At 43.5% G+C, this 17,698-nt stretch overlaps 1 protein-coding gene across 2 annotated transcripts in view; it reads right to left on the reverse strand.

Moving 5' to 3' along the window:
• Positions 1-1,579: 1,579 nt before the first annotated feature.
• The window catches only part of LOC311232949 (phosphatidylinositol-binding clathrin assembly protein-like), a 61,258-nt gene continuing 45,139 nt past the window's right edge, over positions 1,580-17,698 (reverse strand). For both annotated transcript variants that reach the window (XM_084319788.1, XM_084319787.1), the window contains 7 exons: positions 13,273-13,370; positions 12,625-12,738; positions 12,469-12,490; positions 12,037-12,175; positions 7,946-8,002; positions 7,667-7,786; positions 1,580-4,418 (listed from right to left, as the gene is read on the reverse strand). In XM_084319788.1, coding sequence (XP_084175914.1) covers positions 4,404-4,418; positions 7,667-7,786; positions 7,946-8,002; positions 12,037-12,175; positions 12,469-12,490; positions 12,625-12,738; positions 13,273-13,370 — 565 coding nt within the window. In that variant the 3' untranslated portion in view covers positions 1,580-4,403. The remainder of the gene's footprint in view (positions 4,419-7,666; positions 7,787-7,945; positions 8,003-12,036; positions 12,176-12,468; positions 12,491-12,624; positions 12,739-13,272; positions 13,371-17,698) is intronic.

A 17,698-nucleotide genomic window follows, 5' to 3' on the forward strand; every position in this document is an offset into this window, starting at 1 on the left:
CTGTACACCTGAAAGGGTTAAATCAGACGAAATCAAGACTACGATGTGGTCGTCATTTGGATTATTAGACCGTAAGTGTCCCTTAATAAGTTTAGGCGAAGCCCTTCTTCACTTCCTCTTGTATAAGGTCGGTGTTTCGGATATCCACCAGGCATCACATTTCAGGGCTGTTAATTGTCTAAAAATCCTCCCCTTTTCAACAGAACTTTGTGATGGAGGTCGGGGGGACAAGTTGCAAGAATGAAAAAAGGAGACAGATTGCACTTGTTTTAATAATTCACCTGCAGGTTTCCCAAAACCACCTTAACGTTAAGATCATTTTTGTGCCATTGACCGAAAATGTGACATGGATGAACCCAGACCTTGGTATACTTTCGGGGGAGCTCTGATCCAACTAATTACCTTAACTTCCCTTGCAGTTTTAATTAAGCTTTCCTTCATATACTTTTTACAGATGTATAATGTCCTTATACAGACTGAAGACACTCTGATGCAAATCTGGATGGATTTAACCAGTCTGGTCAACATGGGCAAAAACACTGGCACTGTCATCACGCCCGCTCGTTAAGTTCTACACACCTGTATATGTACACTTGTCTATTCCTTATTTGTGTAAAGATTTGATTTAAGGTCTGATTATGCAAATGAAACAAAAATTATCTTAGCGCTAATATACCCAAGTCAGGAAACCAGTCTGTAGGTAGTGAATGGCCGAGAACAATGGGAGTCAAATAAATGACACTAGACAGGACAAGACTAGGCAAACACATGTTCAACACCACACCATGTGGACCAGACCCCACATACAGTACAGTACGTTTGACTTTCAATCACAACCTCCCAAGATGCTGCTGGCAGAGTAAAAAAATAAATAAAAAAAAGGAGCAAGCATTCCAACACATGTATTGAAAATAGCAACGCTTTAATAAAGAGCGGTTGTACAAGACTGCAATGTCTAGCTAGCTAGGTGATGACTGGCATCGACATCCATGTTTTGCAAAGATGCGGCCGTTATAACCGTATTTGAAGTTTGATGGGGGGGTTGCGAGTTGCATTTCTGCATGCAAGATGGGCTTCAAACCATTATCAGGGCCTACATCTTGTAAAACACATGATTTATGAATGTCGGTTAACATTTCATGTCAAGAGGTAAGTAAAAAATCTCATGGAGAAATTTCCTAAACATTTTCCAAACACACCGGTAAGTGAGAGTTCAAACAATGGTCATGCTTTTACCGGGCACACAAGCCAATAAAAAGACAACACTTAATCATGCAAAAAAAGACCATTTCCTCGTCTCTGAAAAATATAATGCAAAAAAAATAGAAAATCTAAATCAAATGAGTTGTGAGTTGTGACATCATCCATCCATAGTGACCTTGAAGAAGCTGCTCTTTGATGATGACTTTGGTGCAAAAAAATGTTCCCGTTTGGAAGAGGACCTGTCCTGTCCCCTCCCTTGATGAAGACACTCTTGGTATAGACCAGTTGTGATGAAGAGTTGACCCCTCCCAACCCCACCCCTCCCCTCGCGATGGACACAAACATAGACATCGACCCCACCCACCCGTTTCCCCTGGATGATGACACCTTCAAACACGCCACCCAAACACGGATACAGCAAGAAATGATCCCACGTACAGTACGTCGTCCAACGGGGCTTTGATGAGTTACTTTACAGAGAGAGGGAGCACATCTAAAAACGCATGGGGAGAGCGTCACCTATATACAATGGACACACGGCAAACTAACAGTCAGAAGTTGGCCTAGGGCGGATAGGGTTGCGCTGTTGGGGGGCATGAGGTGACAGTCGCCATTGTGAAAACGGCGTTCAGCCGGCGAGACGGAACACTGGAGCGAGGAAGTTGATGCAGTTGATGGAAACTATTGACAATTTCTCAAAGAACGTATACAAAACCTCAGCTGTCTGTTGATTTAGGTATTCAGTCACGGGTGGGTCATCGCCACCTACCACTTGGTGGCTCAGGTTTTCCAACCTCCCATCTCGCTGCTGGTAGTAGAGTCATAGCTGCAGTTACCTAATAGGGAGATTTGTTTAGAATAGCCAACGGTTTAGAGAGTTCAGGAGAGAATCATTTAGGATTTTCCACCAGAAGTTTTAAAAAGTCACAGTTCTATGAGAGATTGGGTTTAGAATTCATTCTCAGTGTGTGTGGCTCCAGTTGGCTGGGGGAGCTTGGTTTTAAGATGGTTGGTTTGTTCAGCGGATGAGTGATCCTAGAGCCATCTAAAGAGACAAAAGTGACGCCATGTAGTACAGACTGAGACACGGTTACAACAACACTCATTGCTAAGTTAGAACACACCTTCACCTCTAACCGTGGTAGTACACCTGAGGCTCTGGAGCCTCGCCAAGGAACATGACCCTGTTTATCGCAATGGGAAGGCGTGTACACACACATACATACATACATAACAGTATATGTACATACAACAAACACAATCGATAGAAAACAACTTCCTCCCAACCAATTATTGCCCCCTTTCAACTGTACATCCCAGCAATTATTTTAGGTTTTTGTGCAGCAGAACGTTGTTCCCTCTTTGAAGGTTTGTGCTATATATACGGTCTATCTTTTGAGCAGTCTGTCTGCAGGTCTTTTTAAAGAGTTATTCAACCAGTGAAATTCCGATGAATGAGTCTGTCTGACTCTATCAGTCCATCTTTTGTCACTGTGGGTAAGACTGGGGTTGTTCCAGATACTTAATGCTGTTTCTCATTTGTGATTTCTCCATTTGACCTTTAGCCGTCCTGTCCAGAAAACGAAATATTAACCGATACAAACGTTCCGCCTTGATAAAATGGCTCCGAATGAAGGCGGAAGGTCTACTGCCTTATTAACTGATGCAGTTTTACATGTGAAGGGACTGGAAAGAGGGCATTTCTGGACAGGAGCTACACTCGGGATGGGGAGGGATAGGTGGGAGTTAGCATCAGGAAGTCTCGAGACTGTTTCTATTGGGCAAGGCCACATCACTTCCTTGTTAACATCCAATCACCTCTATTTGCCTCCTCGGTGCATTGCTCACTACTTTTTATAGAGCAGTAAGGATAAAAAGGAACGGAGCTGGTTAAGAAAAACTGCATTCTGTCAAAGAATCTTGACGCAGACTTGCGACAAGTACAAGACTATTATACAATAGGGACAGCTTCTAAACCATGTTTACAGATGAGTGAAAATGAAATTGCATGATGCTGATTGCATGATGTTGCACAGCTGTAGTAGAGAGGGACATGAATTACACCATGTGTCTAGCATGTCCTGTAATAATAAAGATTTGTCTATGAGGTTTGTTTACATCCAGCTAAGATGCCTGGGTCTGGCTCAGTGCTTTCATCAGTAATGCCAGTGCAGTAACACTTTGTTAACCCGGCAAAACGTGATACAATAATAATGACATCAGGTACCTGATATCTAGACCTATGAACGCGAAAGAGAAACAAATGCATACATAGCTTCCATAGCCACATACACTCACTCACACACACACACACACACAATCAATTGAGCATGTGCACAAATTCATATTCTGAAGTCCTATGTGAAATTGGCAATAAAGAACAAACTGGAACATAAGTTGCAATGTTGACACGTAAAGTACGATGAAATGTAGAAAAGGTTCTCTCACACACGCATCTATCCATGTTACATCTGACATCAGGTGGTGATAGCAGTTCTGATGGATTTACACACAAGCAGGAACCGGAGTGGCTTGAACGTGATGCTTATATCACCAACACGTATATACATACACCCTTGGCAAAGTTCACATTGAGTAAAGTGCGTGCAAATCATCCAATCAGAGAAAGAGATAATGTCCACCAAGTATGAGTCCGTTGCGGGACGGGGCAGGGGAGGGGATCGGGTAGGTTTTTGGAACGGTTTTCAGGAAATCATCACAAAAGGTCATTAAGCTTCCACTCCCGACGACACGGCTATAGATCATCACTGCGTCGTCATTCACCATCATTATCATCTATTTCAACAGACGGAATATTACCCATTCAGGAACGGCAAATCAAATCAAGAGGGGATGAGTGGGACTGGTATGGGGCTCTGGTGGTGGCCCAGCAGGCTCTGGTGGTGGCCCAGCAGGCTCTGGTGGCCCAGCTTTACGTAGTGGGGGAACAAAAGGGTTGGTAGCCATACAGGGAGGGAGAGAAGAGGGCAAGTGGAAAAGCAAAAAGACTTCGGCATCTCATCTCTGGTCAGTTGTCATCCATCATCTGGTCCTTTCTCCTTCACTCTCTCCCATCCCTCTCTCTTCCTCCGTCTCTCCCCTGTTCTTCCCTCCTGCACTGGATTTGGTTCTGGATTGCTCTGCTTCAACTGTCTCTCCGTCTCTCTCTCGGCTTGGCTGCCATGGTTACGCCATTATCCCTACATGAAGTGCATCTGCAGAGGATAATGGGGAGTGATTCAGTTGAACAAAATATCATATTGTGCTTTTGTACCTTTTGACAAGGACATTAACTGCTGCAGTAGCAACAGAGACTCCCTGGCTACTTCCCTCACCAGCTCTGGGAGAATAAGCAGACCTAAGACCTAAAATTGCTTATATCAGTAAAAGTATTTATTACTTATTTGATTGAGCAACATCTTTGCCATGTTAAGGTCTTAAGACATATTGGAAATGTGATTCACTGGATAAAAAAAAAAGTGTTTGTAATATTTGGTGTGCATACTGATTAGGATGGGGGGGAAAAATCGATATAGCAATATATTGTGATATTTTACATGCCGATAAATCGATACAGTGATGCCAAGTATCAATATAAAAAAAACACATCTATATATATATATATATATATATATATATTTTGCTGCAATAGAAATTATTGGAGTGAGGAACAGATGGAAAACATTAGATAAATGAGATTAAATGGATGATGTATATATATTTGAGGTGAACAGATGGAAAACATTAGATAAATGAGATAAAAAGGATGATTTTTTATATATTTTTGAGGTGAACAGATGGAAAATACAGGGGACGCAGACGGGCTGGATAAGCTGGTCAGGAAGGCCAGTAGCGTGGTTGGGGTGGAGCTGGACTCTAGCGATGGTGGTGGAGAGGAGGAGCCTTGCTAAACTCCAGGCCATCAGGGAAAACCCCTCCCACCCACTATACACAGACTTGGCTGACAGGAGGAGCATGTTCAGTGCTAGGCTCACACTCCCTAAATGTAGCACTGAACGGCACAGGAAGTCCTTCATTCCGACAGCCATCAGACTTTACAATGCATCAATGTGCCTCACTGCATCACTGAGAACAGGGTGACAGTTAACATCTTCCTGTACTTTTACTTTATTTTTTTTTATTTTTTTTCTGTTTTTCTGATTTTTTCTCTGATTTTCTCCCCGTCCCAATTTAGTCGTTGTGCCAATTCCCCCCCCCCCCCCCCCCCCCTCCCCTACCTGGCGCTGTATGCATGTTCTCCTACGAGTCGGTACAAGGGCGTCCCGAGTCGATCGCACGCTTCCCCCGAGATGTGCGCCGACAGCCAGTGACGTCTTTTCACTTGGCAGCGAGGACTCTCATTGGTGAAGTGTAACGCGTGAGAGGGCACGCTATCTCCACCAAGTCCTGCCCCGCTTAGCAAGCGCCGAGACCTGACCTGTAGGCGTCGCTGTCCACAACGCCAGATTCCCAACCGCCAGCTTCCCCACCCCCTAATACTGCCAAATTGTATTAGTGTGAACGGCCAGCCAAGCTGGTGACAACGCCGGGAGCTGGATTCGAACACGCAAATCCAGCGTTTCCGGTGTTGGTGACGAACGCAATCTCCGCTACGCCACCTGACCGCCCTTGTACTTTTACTTTTAAAACAACACTGTTCAATATTACACTTACTGTAGACTTCTGTATATTTGTACTGTATATTTTTTACTGTATATTTTATTCTATTCTTAGGCAATTTGTTTTGTTATTCTTATTCGTGAATTTGTTCTGTCTAAATGCGAACACTCAACGGTTGTCCAGTTTTGTCCTTGTCTTGCTTGCCGAACTACTGCTGTTTCTTTGAAAAGATCAACCAAAACGTTGAGTATGTCACGTTGGCAGAGGTGATGACGTCGTACAGAACTTGTAAGTCGCTTTGGACATAATTTGCTGTTGAAAAAAGGTAATGAATTGCAATATCGCGATATTACAATATGACTAGTATCGCAATAATATCGTATCGTCGGACGGACCTCTGGTGAGGTTCCCACCCCTAATACTGATTTTTTTTTTTAAATCATAATTTCTTTAATGATTTACAGACGATGAGGGTTAAACTTGGCTAACAATTTGGCTAGTTTTTACCTAACATTTAGACAATGTTTTATTTACAATATTGAAATTGACATTCCTGATATTTAAGCAGTCGATTGCTATTACACATGGTCAGTTTCTCTTATTGAGTTGAGGTTCAGTGAGGACATCGCCTCCTATTAATTTCCACAGCCGAGTGCTCTCCTCTATAGTTCATAGCAGCGGCGGTCCTAATTCAGCAGCGGCGCAGCATAAATGCATATATGGGAAACACTGGAAGTCCATAGTGAACGTGCTGCACAGTGTTCTTCTTCCGCTGTATTTGACCAGACTTTTCTCTACCGTCATAACCCATAGTAACTCAAATATATACAGTACTGTAGCTATTTACTTAAATGTTTATTAATATTACCAATATGTGTTCCTGGTAACCATTTACCACATCAGAATTCATTTTAAACTCATGTTTAGCCATCAAGCTTTGTATCAAAAGCTCAGTCAATCAATCGCAGTCTAATAGTGTAATAAATAATAAGTAATAAACCATAACAAACAAAGACAAAAGTGGCATGCACTTGATACTATACTTGCAACATGAGGCTGTAAACATATTTGATTGGTTATTTGTCTATAACCAAATGCATGGCACAGGTTTTTCTGCCAGATCACAAGGACAACTATGAGAATACAGTGCCAGTATTAGCTGTGTTACGAATAATCCACTGAATCAAATGAATCCATTACAAAACAAAATTAAGAATGACTGCATTGATGCTTCAATACATTTAATTGGCGGCAGTTAAATGTACCAAAGCGTCTCGTTAGGGATGTTCGATATTGGCTTTTTTACCGATACCGATATACCGATATTGTCCAACTCTTAATTTCCGATACCGATATATGCAGGGTTCCCCCCCCCCCAAAAACGGAATAATTTCAGGTCATTAACATTACATATCTCTTGTCGTGGAATTAACACAACATTATGCATACTTTTGACAATAAATAAAATCAGAATTAGTTCTTACTTGCTTGCCTGGGTAAATAAAGGTTAAATAAATAAATAAAAAACTTTTGAAAACCGATACCGATAATTTCCGATATCACATTTGAATGCCAATATCGGACATCCCTCGTCTGATGGAAATACAAAAGAAGAAGAATTTCATTCAGAAGCAATAATTGTTAAAAACGCTTTAGCTCTATTTCAGCATGTATTCCTGGGGAAAATTAAATGCAAGTAAACTTAATTGAAAATGTTCTGGGTTATTTTGGATGAAGATTAATCACTTGGATGTACAGGTTAATCTCTGGATGAATCCATTACTTAAATTATCATTAGCAGTGTGAATACAGTATGTTTTGTGTTTATCCACATAACTGTTACCTGTGCCCCCTGCATGGGTCCAAAAGGGTTGGTGGATCTCAGGACAGGCTGGTTGTACATGACAGGCTGGGGGGCCATCATAGGGACTCCTCCCATCTGATGGCCCATCTGAGGAGGGAGCTGAACATGAGAGAGAGAGAGAGGAGGAAGAGGTAATCGATGCATTCAACATTGTTTTTATTTTCCATCCTTATCTTGTGTGTGTTACTCATTAATATTATAGTTACTATACAGATGCAGTTTAGTCAGGATAAAAAGTAAGAGTAAGTTCTTTCTTACCATTCCATACAGAGGCACTTGGGGTGTCGTCATAGGAAAAGCCACTGGTGCTGGAGCCTGCAGAGGAAAGAAGAATAGTAGCATGAGAGATTGAAAACACTGGACATTTTCCAGTTTGTAAAAGCAGCCCCGCCACAGAGAGAGAAACAGTCAGTACTTACATAGCCAGTATAGATCATCCCATTCTGAAGCGACATGGTTCGAGAAAGGAGACAAGATAGGAGGGCAAAATTGATGAAAAGAGTGGGTTGAGATGAGAAGATGGTCAGTAGGAAATGGAAGGAGAAGAAGGGAGAGATAATTAGAAGGGAGGACCCGAGAGGGACGGAGGCTTGAGCTCCTTCCAAAAGACCTGACTGCAGCACAATCAAGAATTTCCAAATGGGTATCTTTTGGAACAAGTCATCCAATCTACTTTGGTAGAGAAGACTACATTTTGGATCAAAGATTCAAGATGTAATTTATTATCCATTCATGTGAGCCAAAATAAATGGAAATGTGTCTTTGGCTTTGTGCCTTAGCTCATCAACAGAAATGTAGAACCTGTACAATAAATACAACCACTATAAAAAGACATCTAATAGATTCTAGGATAAAGTGCTCTGTGATTCAAATTTGATGCAACTCCAGAGTATCCTTCACAGTTTATATAAGCATAATGGGCAGTGCTTGAAGTGGGCCAGCGCTTATTATATTTTAAAAGTGTACTGTATGTTCATGCAGATGTATGCGCTTACCTGGGATTGGTTTTTAGAAACTGGGAAACAACCTTCTTTTGTTTGCTATTAGTATTCACACAGCTTGAGATATATCGGTCCATAAACACTCAAACATGTGTACCCTCTCCATCTCCAGCTGCCTGAGTCTGCTATCTTTCTGTGAGTGTGTATAGGACTAGGGGAGCTGTCCACTTTCAATGGGCTTCTGTGTAGTGCTGAAATTTGGGCATGGACTGATCAGCCTTTGATTATCGACATTAGCTTGGCGCTATAGTAGGCTATATCAACTAGTACGCTTGTTTTTGTCTAATCACTCAGTAAAATGGGTTACTATCCATCTCCGCTGGTACAGATGTTACAGCTTTCATTTGCAGGCCTTGATGTCAGACAACAACACTTCCTCATCAGAAAAAGTACAATGGGTACGTAATGACCACGTCAAATAAATAGGCTGCGGCTACATTTATCCAATGAATGGATAGAACATTGATGTAAGGTATTACATTCAGTCAGAAAGAGATGCGAACGCATGCCCAAAGCACCATAGCAACAGCCTGACAACGACATTGTTGACACGCATCAATCAGCACAAATCGGTGTTGAATTCAGATGCGTGGCGCATTGTTGATGTTTTTCTATTGGTTAAAACAGCAACAGCTTTGACGACATCATTGATTAACATATACAGACAGATCAGTGTTGAATTCTGAAGCGTTGTGCATTGTTGTTTTTCTATTGGTTAAAACTGGGATCATTTGGTAGTGAATGTTGAAAACCGGGACATAATAGCATTTTACAGATATTTGTCTGGACTCGGGACACAAAGCTTGAAACCGCTGGTCACCGTATCTTTTTTGCGCACTGGCACTTCTTACAAGCTACCAGTACACTTTTATGCCCTCTCCCAATCAGGTTCTCTGGGCAATAGACCACTGCACTTCCGCGTTACATTGAGCTCATGGGAGAGAGAGCGGGGGGAGAAAATGAATGAATGTGGATGAGAGCCTTGACATTAAGTGGTTGTAGCTACGGCTGTGGGGGTTCTGGAGACATGATCCAATATACTTGTATACGCCTGAACACGGAGAGACCAATCCCAAGTCGATCGGCCCTTCCTTTGCCGAGCTATAGTCACTTTTCCGCACCTACTCCCGAACTCCCCATGTGCAGATTGATAAACCTAGATCTCTGGACAATCCAGAGAGACTCCGTCGGCAATCTGCGCATGCAGAGTTTGGGAGTAGGTGTGGAAAAGTGACAGCAATATCCCCTAGTATCTTTTAATCACTGTAGAAATGTAATGTAATACTTAATGAGTACTGGCACTTGACACTTTTGAGCACAAGAGACCATAAACCTACATCCACTTCTGAGCACAAGAGACTATAAACCTGTGTCAAGAAGGCAATAGCTTGGGCGGCGGGGTAGTGTAGAGGTCTAAGCACCCACCTACCACCCCAAAGACCGGGTTCAATTCCCAGCAGTGGTGTCTCCGGCTTGGTCAGTCGTCCCTACGAACACAATTGTCAGTGATCGCATGTGGGAAGCCGGTAGGCTACGAGTCCATGCTACGAGGCATAATGACTAAATTGACATAATGACTAAATTGGGGGATGGGACAAAAGGTAAAAAAAAGAAGGCATTCGCTCAAAGCAGCAGTGCAGAGCATGTGAGCTATGCTCTAGGATTTCAGCTAACTGCTCTCATTGGCTGATCAGGACGCCGGGACTAAGGTATATGTGGCCAGTGATCTTACTCCCCTGGTTCTCCACCTTGGAGAGCATCCTACTTTTAACTGTCAGATAACCATACCAGGATATAGCCAAACTAATCAAATTCTCACACCCGCTCCCAGTGTGTGATCACCTATGATTAGTGTGAAACTGCACAGAGTATATATGCGGCAATGCATTTGATGGTGGTTCCATTTTAGTCGAGGTGGAGTACAGTATATGAAAAGTAAAAAAGAAAACGGATAGGTCTCAGTGATGACCTCGCCATTGATCTGGAGTGGCTTGGACACAATTAGTTTGTAGAGCCTCCCAGGACCATTTCCTTGGTTTTTAGAGACATTCACCCTGAATTAAATTTAGTATACATTCTAAAAACTGCATGTAACTTAAACATGTAAGCAGGACCATACTATATCAACAGTATATAGGATTATACCGTGGTGGTGTAGTGGTTAACACTGTCGCCTCACAGCTAGAAGGTCCTGGGTTCGATTCCCGCTTGGGGACCAGGTTGCCATGTGGGGTATCTCCCAGGCCCCCCTTTTTTTTTTTTTTTTTTTTTAACTTAATTTTTTTTAGCGTTTATCGCTTTTCTGGTCAAGCATGACCGACAGAAACAGGTTGAAATGGGATGTAGAGCAGGGGAAGACATTCTGAGAAATGACGGCGGGTCCGGGAATCGAACTCGTGTCCCCCAGATCCGTGACGAGCACGGTTTTCCCCGACGCAGAAATGGCGCCGAGATATGCGGTGAGCTACGGGAGCTCCCCCCTCCCAGGCCCTTCTGTGTGGAGTTTGCATGTTCTCCCCGTGCTCGCAAGGGTCCCCTCCCGATAAGATAAACCCAATGGAAAAACATGCAGAACAGATCGCTAATGCTGTCGCGTCCCTGACAGGAGCACTTGGATTGGTCCCGGGCGCGGCCCATGTCTGCTCCCGGCTGCCCTTCGGAGGAAGGACGACGGGATGGGAAAGGTGCAGAGAGACATTTCATCTGCGACTCAGCGCATGTGTGTGTGTGTGTTCCTGTGGGTCGCCCATCTCGCGCGTGTGTGTGTGTGAATCTGCATGACAATTAAAGACTTCTCTTCCCTTGATATGGCTTTGCAACAAATTATCATTTACATTTTGTCATTTAGCTGATGCTAAATCCAAAGCGATTTACAGTGCTGATAATAATTGGTCGTCTAGTCTGCGATTCTCCTTTGTCATATCGCTGTATCTAGAGCAGCGGTTCTCAAATTAAAAAAGTGGGGTCGTGGGTAGGTGACAGTGGCAAGTAAACATTTCTATAAAAAAATTATATATTATTTCTTTTATGTTCTGGCAACATATTTTGGCTAAATATGCCTCGTTTTATAAATGTGTATTGATAACATAGTGATGTGATAATGTTCTAATAAATTATGCATGATCAAGTTCGACAACGTGTGCTTTTATTGTGATATTCCTTAATTCCACATTGAACGCGATACATTAAGTATGAGGTCGCCAAAAAATTTCTCTAAATAAAATGGGGTCGTGGTATAAAAAAGTTTGAGAACCCCTGATCTAGAGCCTTGTTTACCATGCTGTGTCATGACACCACAGGGCATACAGGTGCACATCAACACATGTGAACACGGAGTCATTGCTGTACCATCTGAGGGAGGGCCATGGGCGCAGGTGCCATGGGGTGGGTTGCATGGGTCCAGTTGGTACTGCACATGGTCTTTGACTGCCAGCCGTTGCCTCCTGTTGGCTTCTTCTCTACCAGCTGACTCCACTGGAGCTCCGGCCTGACGCGTAACAGGAGTGCAGGCACACACACAGCCAGACAAACGTGCACATGCAGACACACACACACACACACACACACACACAGAAAGAGGGTGAAAACAGTCATGCATTAACCATAATGAGTAAGTAGACAGATAAACCAAGGTAATTTGCTCATTTATCATATTCACACAGCAGCCATTTTGCTCCGGTGCCTATTCCGATGGAACGGAGCCTGACCTGGGCAGCATGACATAAGAGCAAAATGGCCACCATGTGAATATGGTCAACACCATTTTGGAAAGCCACTCACTTTTTGGCTCCAAACTGCAGGTCTGTCAAAAGAAAGATGGGAGAGATGCAACAAGAGCCAAATTAGATACAGGAATATAGAGCAAAGGATACTACTGATGATGACCAAGGAAAGAAACATTATTCAATAAGGCTGAGGGTGAAAGGATATACTCACTGCCAACTAGGTTGGCTAAGGAGGAGTCCAGGTCACTGGGCAGCATTTTCCCAGAGTGCAAATGGATTCCAGGACTGTGGATCTGAGTGTGTGGGGCTGACTTCAGCAGGTCTCCTGAGTTATCGCGCAGGTTACCATGGTTACGTTAAAGCAGAGAGGAGAGGAGACAAGTAGAGACGGCATGAGGCAGTTGGGCTACGTTGACTGTGTACGTGTGTATGTCAGGGTTCGCACAAGGCGTTTTTTTTTTTGTTTGAAAAAAAAAAAGTCAAGGCCTGGAATTCCATGAAAACAGCCAATCTTTTAACAATGTGCTTAAAAAGTCCTTGGAATTCAAATCAACCATTCACATTGAAAGTGTTGTTCATCCATGATCAAATTGTTCTGAATAAAGAAATACTTTTTTTTTTATTTAAAGTGTAACTAATTGTCGGAAATTGGTTTTAAGCCATAAATATTGGATCCGATTTTATTTCTATAAAAAAACTGCATTTAAAAGTTAATTGTATCCTTTTAAAATGAAAAAAGAGTGCTTGGAAAAGTACTTGAAAGTCCTTGAATTTCATTTTGCAATGTCTGTGGGAACCCTGGTATGTGTGTGTATGTGTGTGTGTGTGTGTGTGTGTGTGTGTGTGTGTGTACTCCTACCTCCCCAGGCATTGTTATTGTTGGGCACAGTGTGTGTGGTCTGGATGGGAGTGAAGCTGGGTTGGAGGGTGAACAGCTCACTGGTCAGGTTTGGCACACTGAGGGGAGAACACACAGGTTGATCCTCCTCAACTACAGCACATCCTTCTCAATCTGTCCATGGATGATATATATATATACTATATATATATATATATATACTGTATATAAAAGCAATATCACATGAGAGGGAGTGCTGTTATACTGAATATTATCTGCGGCCTCGTACCTACAACCAAATCTCAGCCGTGCTCATATTCAATATAACAGCATATCGGTACTGTATATATTTTTCTTGTTTATTACCTTTGGTTCCTGGATGTGCTTATACACTAGGGCTGGACGGTATGGTCTAAAATGTATATCACGGTATAATTTGAAGCATAGACGGTAACGGTATATATCATTTATCTTAAAATTTCTATATAAATGCTTCTGAAGGGGTAAACACTGGCAGCTATTACTGTACTCTTGTATTACTAGGACATATTTCACACAGTACAGAGGTATTTTAAGAACATGTATTGTGCAAAACTGCAATAGAAGAATGCAAAACCTTTTCTCAAGTTACTTCCATCTCTAAAAAACACCTTTTTCATGAAATACAATCAAATCAAGCGGCACAAAAGGAAAATAAAAACGACTGCAGGACAGGAGGTTTCTTTCCCTCAAACACAATAAAACGCCAACATAACTTAACTTTAGTGTACATGTTTGACAACGTAGAGAGAGAGCGAGATGTAATAGGTTTGAGTTTGAGGTTTGACCATCCGGTTTTGCTATGCGTTTACCCAACGAGCGGGGCAGGGGTGACAAGAAGACAAGGTTGAGGAGTTCGCGACGGTGCTCGAGGAAACATGGATGATGATGATGATGTTGATGACTGCTATAATCCTCTCCCGAGGTCGGGAGCCAGAAGTAGGAGTAGGAGTGAACGAAGTATGGCGCCGTTATCTGGCCCTAGTTCCCCCCAGGGTTCGACGTCGGGAGCCAGGGGCGGTGGAGCAAGTGGTGGCCGTGATGAAGGAGAGGGTGTGGATAGGGATATGGAGTGTAGAGTAGGTGAGGAAAACGGGGGAGAGGGGTGGGAAAAGGTGGGGAAAAAGAGCAGGGAAAGTGGGGGGAAGGGGAGTAAGAGGAGGAAAGAGGGGGGAGATAGCTTGAGTGGGTCAGAGGATGAGGGTAGAGAGAAAGAGTTTGTAGGTTTGAATGTAGTGGTGCGATTCGAGGGAGTAGACGGAGTTAGGAACATAGAGCAGAGTCAGCTGTCAAACCTCATTAGAGCACAGTTAGGAGAGGTAAGGTACGGAAAGGTGTTAGATGATGGGAACTTATTTATAGGGTGTGTAAGTGTAGTGCAGGTAGAGAAGGCTAGGGAAGTGAAGAGCATTGGCAAAGTGAAGGTCTGTGGAGTAGGGATAGTAGGGGAGAAAAGGGATGGTGGGTGCAAGGGGGTGATTAGTGGAATTCCAATTAAGGTTAGTATGGAGCAGCTGTTAGAAGAGTTGAGGAGTGACAAACGTAATGGGAAAGTTAAGAGTGTAGTTAGGATGAAGAGAGGTGTAGAGAAGGAGGAGACAGGGACGATAGTTATTCAGTTTGAGGGTGAGGTTAGTCAGAGAGTATTTTTAGGGTTTTTGGCATATAGGGTTAGGGAGTTTGTGCCAAAACCGTTGAGATGTTACAGGTGCCAGGAGTTTGGTCATATAGCTAGGTCATGTAGGAAGGGACAGAGATGTGGTAGATGTAGTGGGGAGCATGAGTATGGGGAGTGTGACATGGGAGTGGAGCCGAGGTGTTGTAGTTGTGGTGGGAAGCATAGTGTAGCGTATTGGGGTTGTGAGGCGATGAAGCGAGAGGTAGTGGTCCAGCAGGTGAGAAGGGATGATAGGATTTCGTATGCAGAGGCAGTTAGGAAGGTAGGACAGGGAAAGCAAGGTAAGGAAGGAGAAGGGCATTTGGCAGTAAGGGTAGTGCAGGAGGATCAGGGGAAGCAAGGTGTGGATGAGGGGTTTAGAAAAGGGCATTTGTCAGTAGAGGAAGTACAGGAGGAGAAAGAGAGGGTGTGGGGGGAGAAGTTGGAGATAGTGGCATTTGTGACAAGAGTAGTGAATACAATAGTGATGGTTAGCAGTAGGACAGAGAGGTTAAAGTTAGTAGTTGAAGCAGCAGTACTAGACATGGGTATGAAGGGGTTGACAATGGGGCAAGTATCAAGGGAGTTAGGGAAGTTAGGGAAGAAGGTGGTTGTGAGTGATCAAGTAAGAGAGTTAGGGAAGGTGGTGGTGAGTGTAGAAAAAGCCAGAGTCAGCCCACAGGAGGCAATGAATGACTCGTAGATTAGGATTGGATAGGGTGGTGATGTTAGGGAAGGGGTTTTGTTTTGGGTGTTATGGGGTTTAATGGATTGTACAGTATGTGGCGGTATGCGCCTTCAGTGGTCGCGATCTGCCATTAACTCATGGAAGAAGAAGAAGAAGAAGAAGGTTTGACCATCCTAAGTTGCCGTAGTTGATGATGTCACACCAGGATGTCATTGTCAACACAGATGGAAACGAGAGCAGCCCGATGAATAAAGCGATATAAAGAAACGAATAGCCAATAAATGTGAAGTTATCTTTGAACCTCTGTTGTCAAGCCTCGTCAATATACCCCCCCCCCCTTTTCTCACTAATGAAACTGGTGCCGCGGAGTCACGTTAGAACGTTAGCGTTAGACTTCAAAATTGCGAGGGTGACCCCTCTGCACAAAAAGGGCAGCAAATTAGACCCAGGCAACTACCGCCCTGTTTCTATTCTCACCTCCATCTCGAAAGTCATGGAAAAAATAGTCTACGAACAGGTCGAAAAGTACCTAGCGGAAAAAAATCTAATCTACGAATTCCAATCTGGCTTCAGAACATCCCACTCCACTGACACATGCCTTCTCTATTTGAATGACCACATCAAACAAGAGGTGGACGCAGGCAAATACTGCGGCATGGTCATGCTGGACCTACAAAAGGCCTTTGACACGGTCAATCACTCCATTCTGATTGACAAGCTAAAAGCAATTGGTTTTGATAGTCTATCAGTGAGCTGGATGCAATCCTACCTTGAGGGGAGGGAACAGATGGTGGAGGTAAACGGTACCCTATCCCCCCCCCTCACAGTGAGCTGTGGTGTTCCACAAGGAAGCATACTAGGACCGCTACTGTTCCTAATTTATGCAAATGACATGTCGTCAGCTTGTGACTGCAACTTGTTCCTGTTTGCGGACGACTCAGCCCTGCTGGTCTCTGACAAGAACAAGTTACAGGTTGAAAAAACCCTCAGCTCGGAACTAGGCAGAATCTGCATATGGCTCGCTGATAACAAACTATCATTACACATGGGCAAAACAGAGTCCATTCTCTTCGGTTCAAATAACAAACTCAGCAAGACCGACGGCTTCTCAGTTACAGTGGGTGACAATATTGTCACAAGGAAAGATGAAATTACCTACCTGGGTTCCATCCTAGAGGCTAATCTCTCCTGTGACAAAATGGCATCCAATGTAATAAAAAAAAGTCAACCAACGAACTCGATTCTTGTACCGGATCTCCTCTCTGGTAAACAAGAACACCCTGAAGACTCTGGCAGGAGCACTCATTCAGGGGTACTACGACTATGCTTGCACCTCATGGTACCAAAGCACCTCAAAGGCGCTAAAAACAAAATTACAAACATCTCAAAACAAACTGGTCAGACTACTGCTTGACCTTACTCCTAGAACCCACCTCACCCCTGCCCACTTTGACAACCTAGGATGGCTTAGAGTAGACGACAGAGTACAACAACTTGCAATGGGCCTGGTCTACAAGATACACTACACGACCAAGGTACCCATGTACATGTCAAAATACTTCCCAAAGGTCAGTGAATACCACGATCACAACACCAGAGGGAGCTCCACAAATCATGTTAAACCCAGATTCGGCTCAAATAAGGGACTAAACACGTTTCGCAATTATGCCACATCAATGTGGAACGCCCTACCCAAAGCTGTAAAGGAATGTGGATCACTACCCACTTTCAAAACCTCTCTCAAGGGACACCTACGGGAGACGGCAATTCAACACTGGCCCCTGTAAATATCCTAACCCAACCCCCTCCAATGTACAGTCATTTACCTAGTATGGTTTTGTCAATAGTTCAATGTACAATTTTGTTTGTTTGTACAGTGTCTCCCCCCCCCCCCCCCCTCAATGTACAGTATTACTTGTTTATACAGTGTGCCCCCCGGCCCCCCCCCCCCCCAACCACCTCCAATGTAAATTACCCAGTATGGTTGTCAATATCCCAATGTACCCAACCCCCCCCACACAACCTCCTCCAATGTACAGTTTCTACGTCAAATGTATATACTC

This window comes from Notolepis coatsorum (assembly GCF_963971535.1).
Source record: "Notolepis coatsorum genome assembly, chromosome: 8".
NCBI lineage: Eukaryota > Metazoa > Chordata > Actinopteri > Aulopiformes > Paralepididae > Notolepis > Notolepis coatsorum.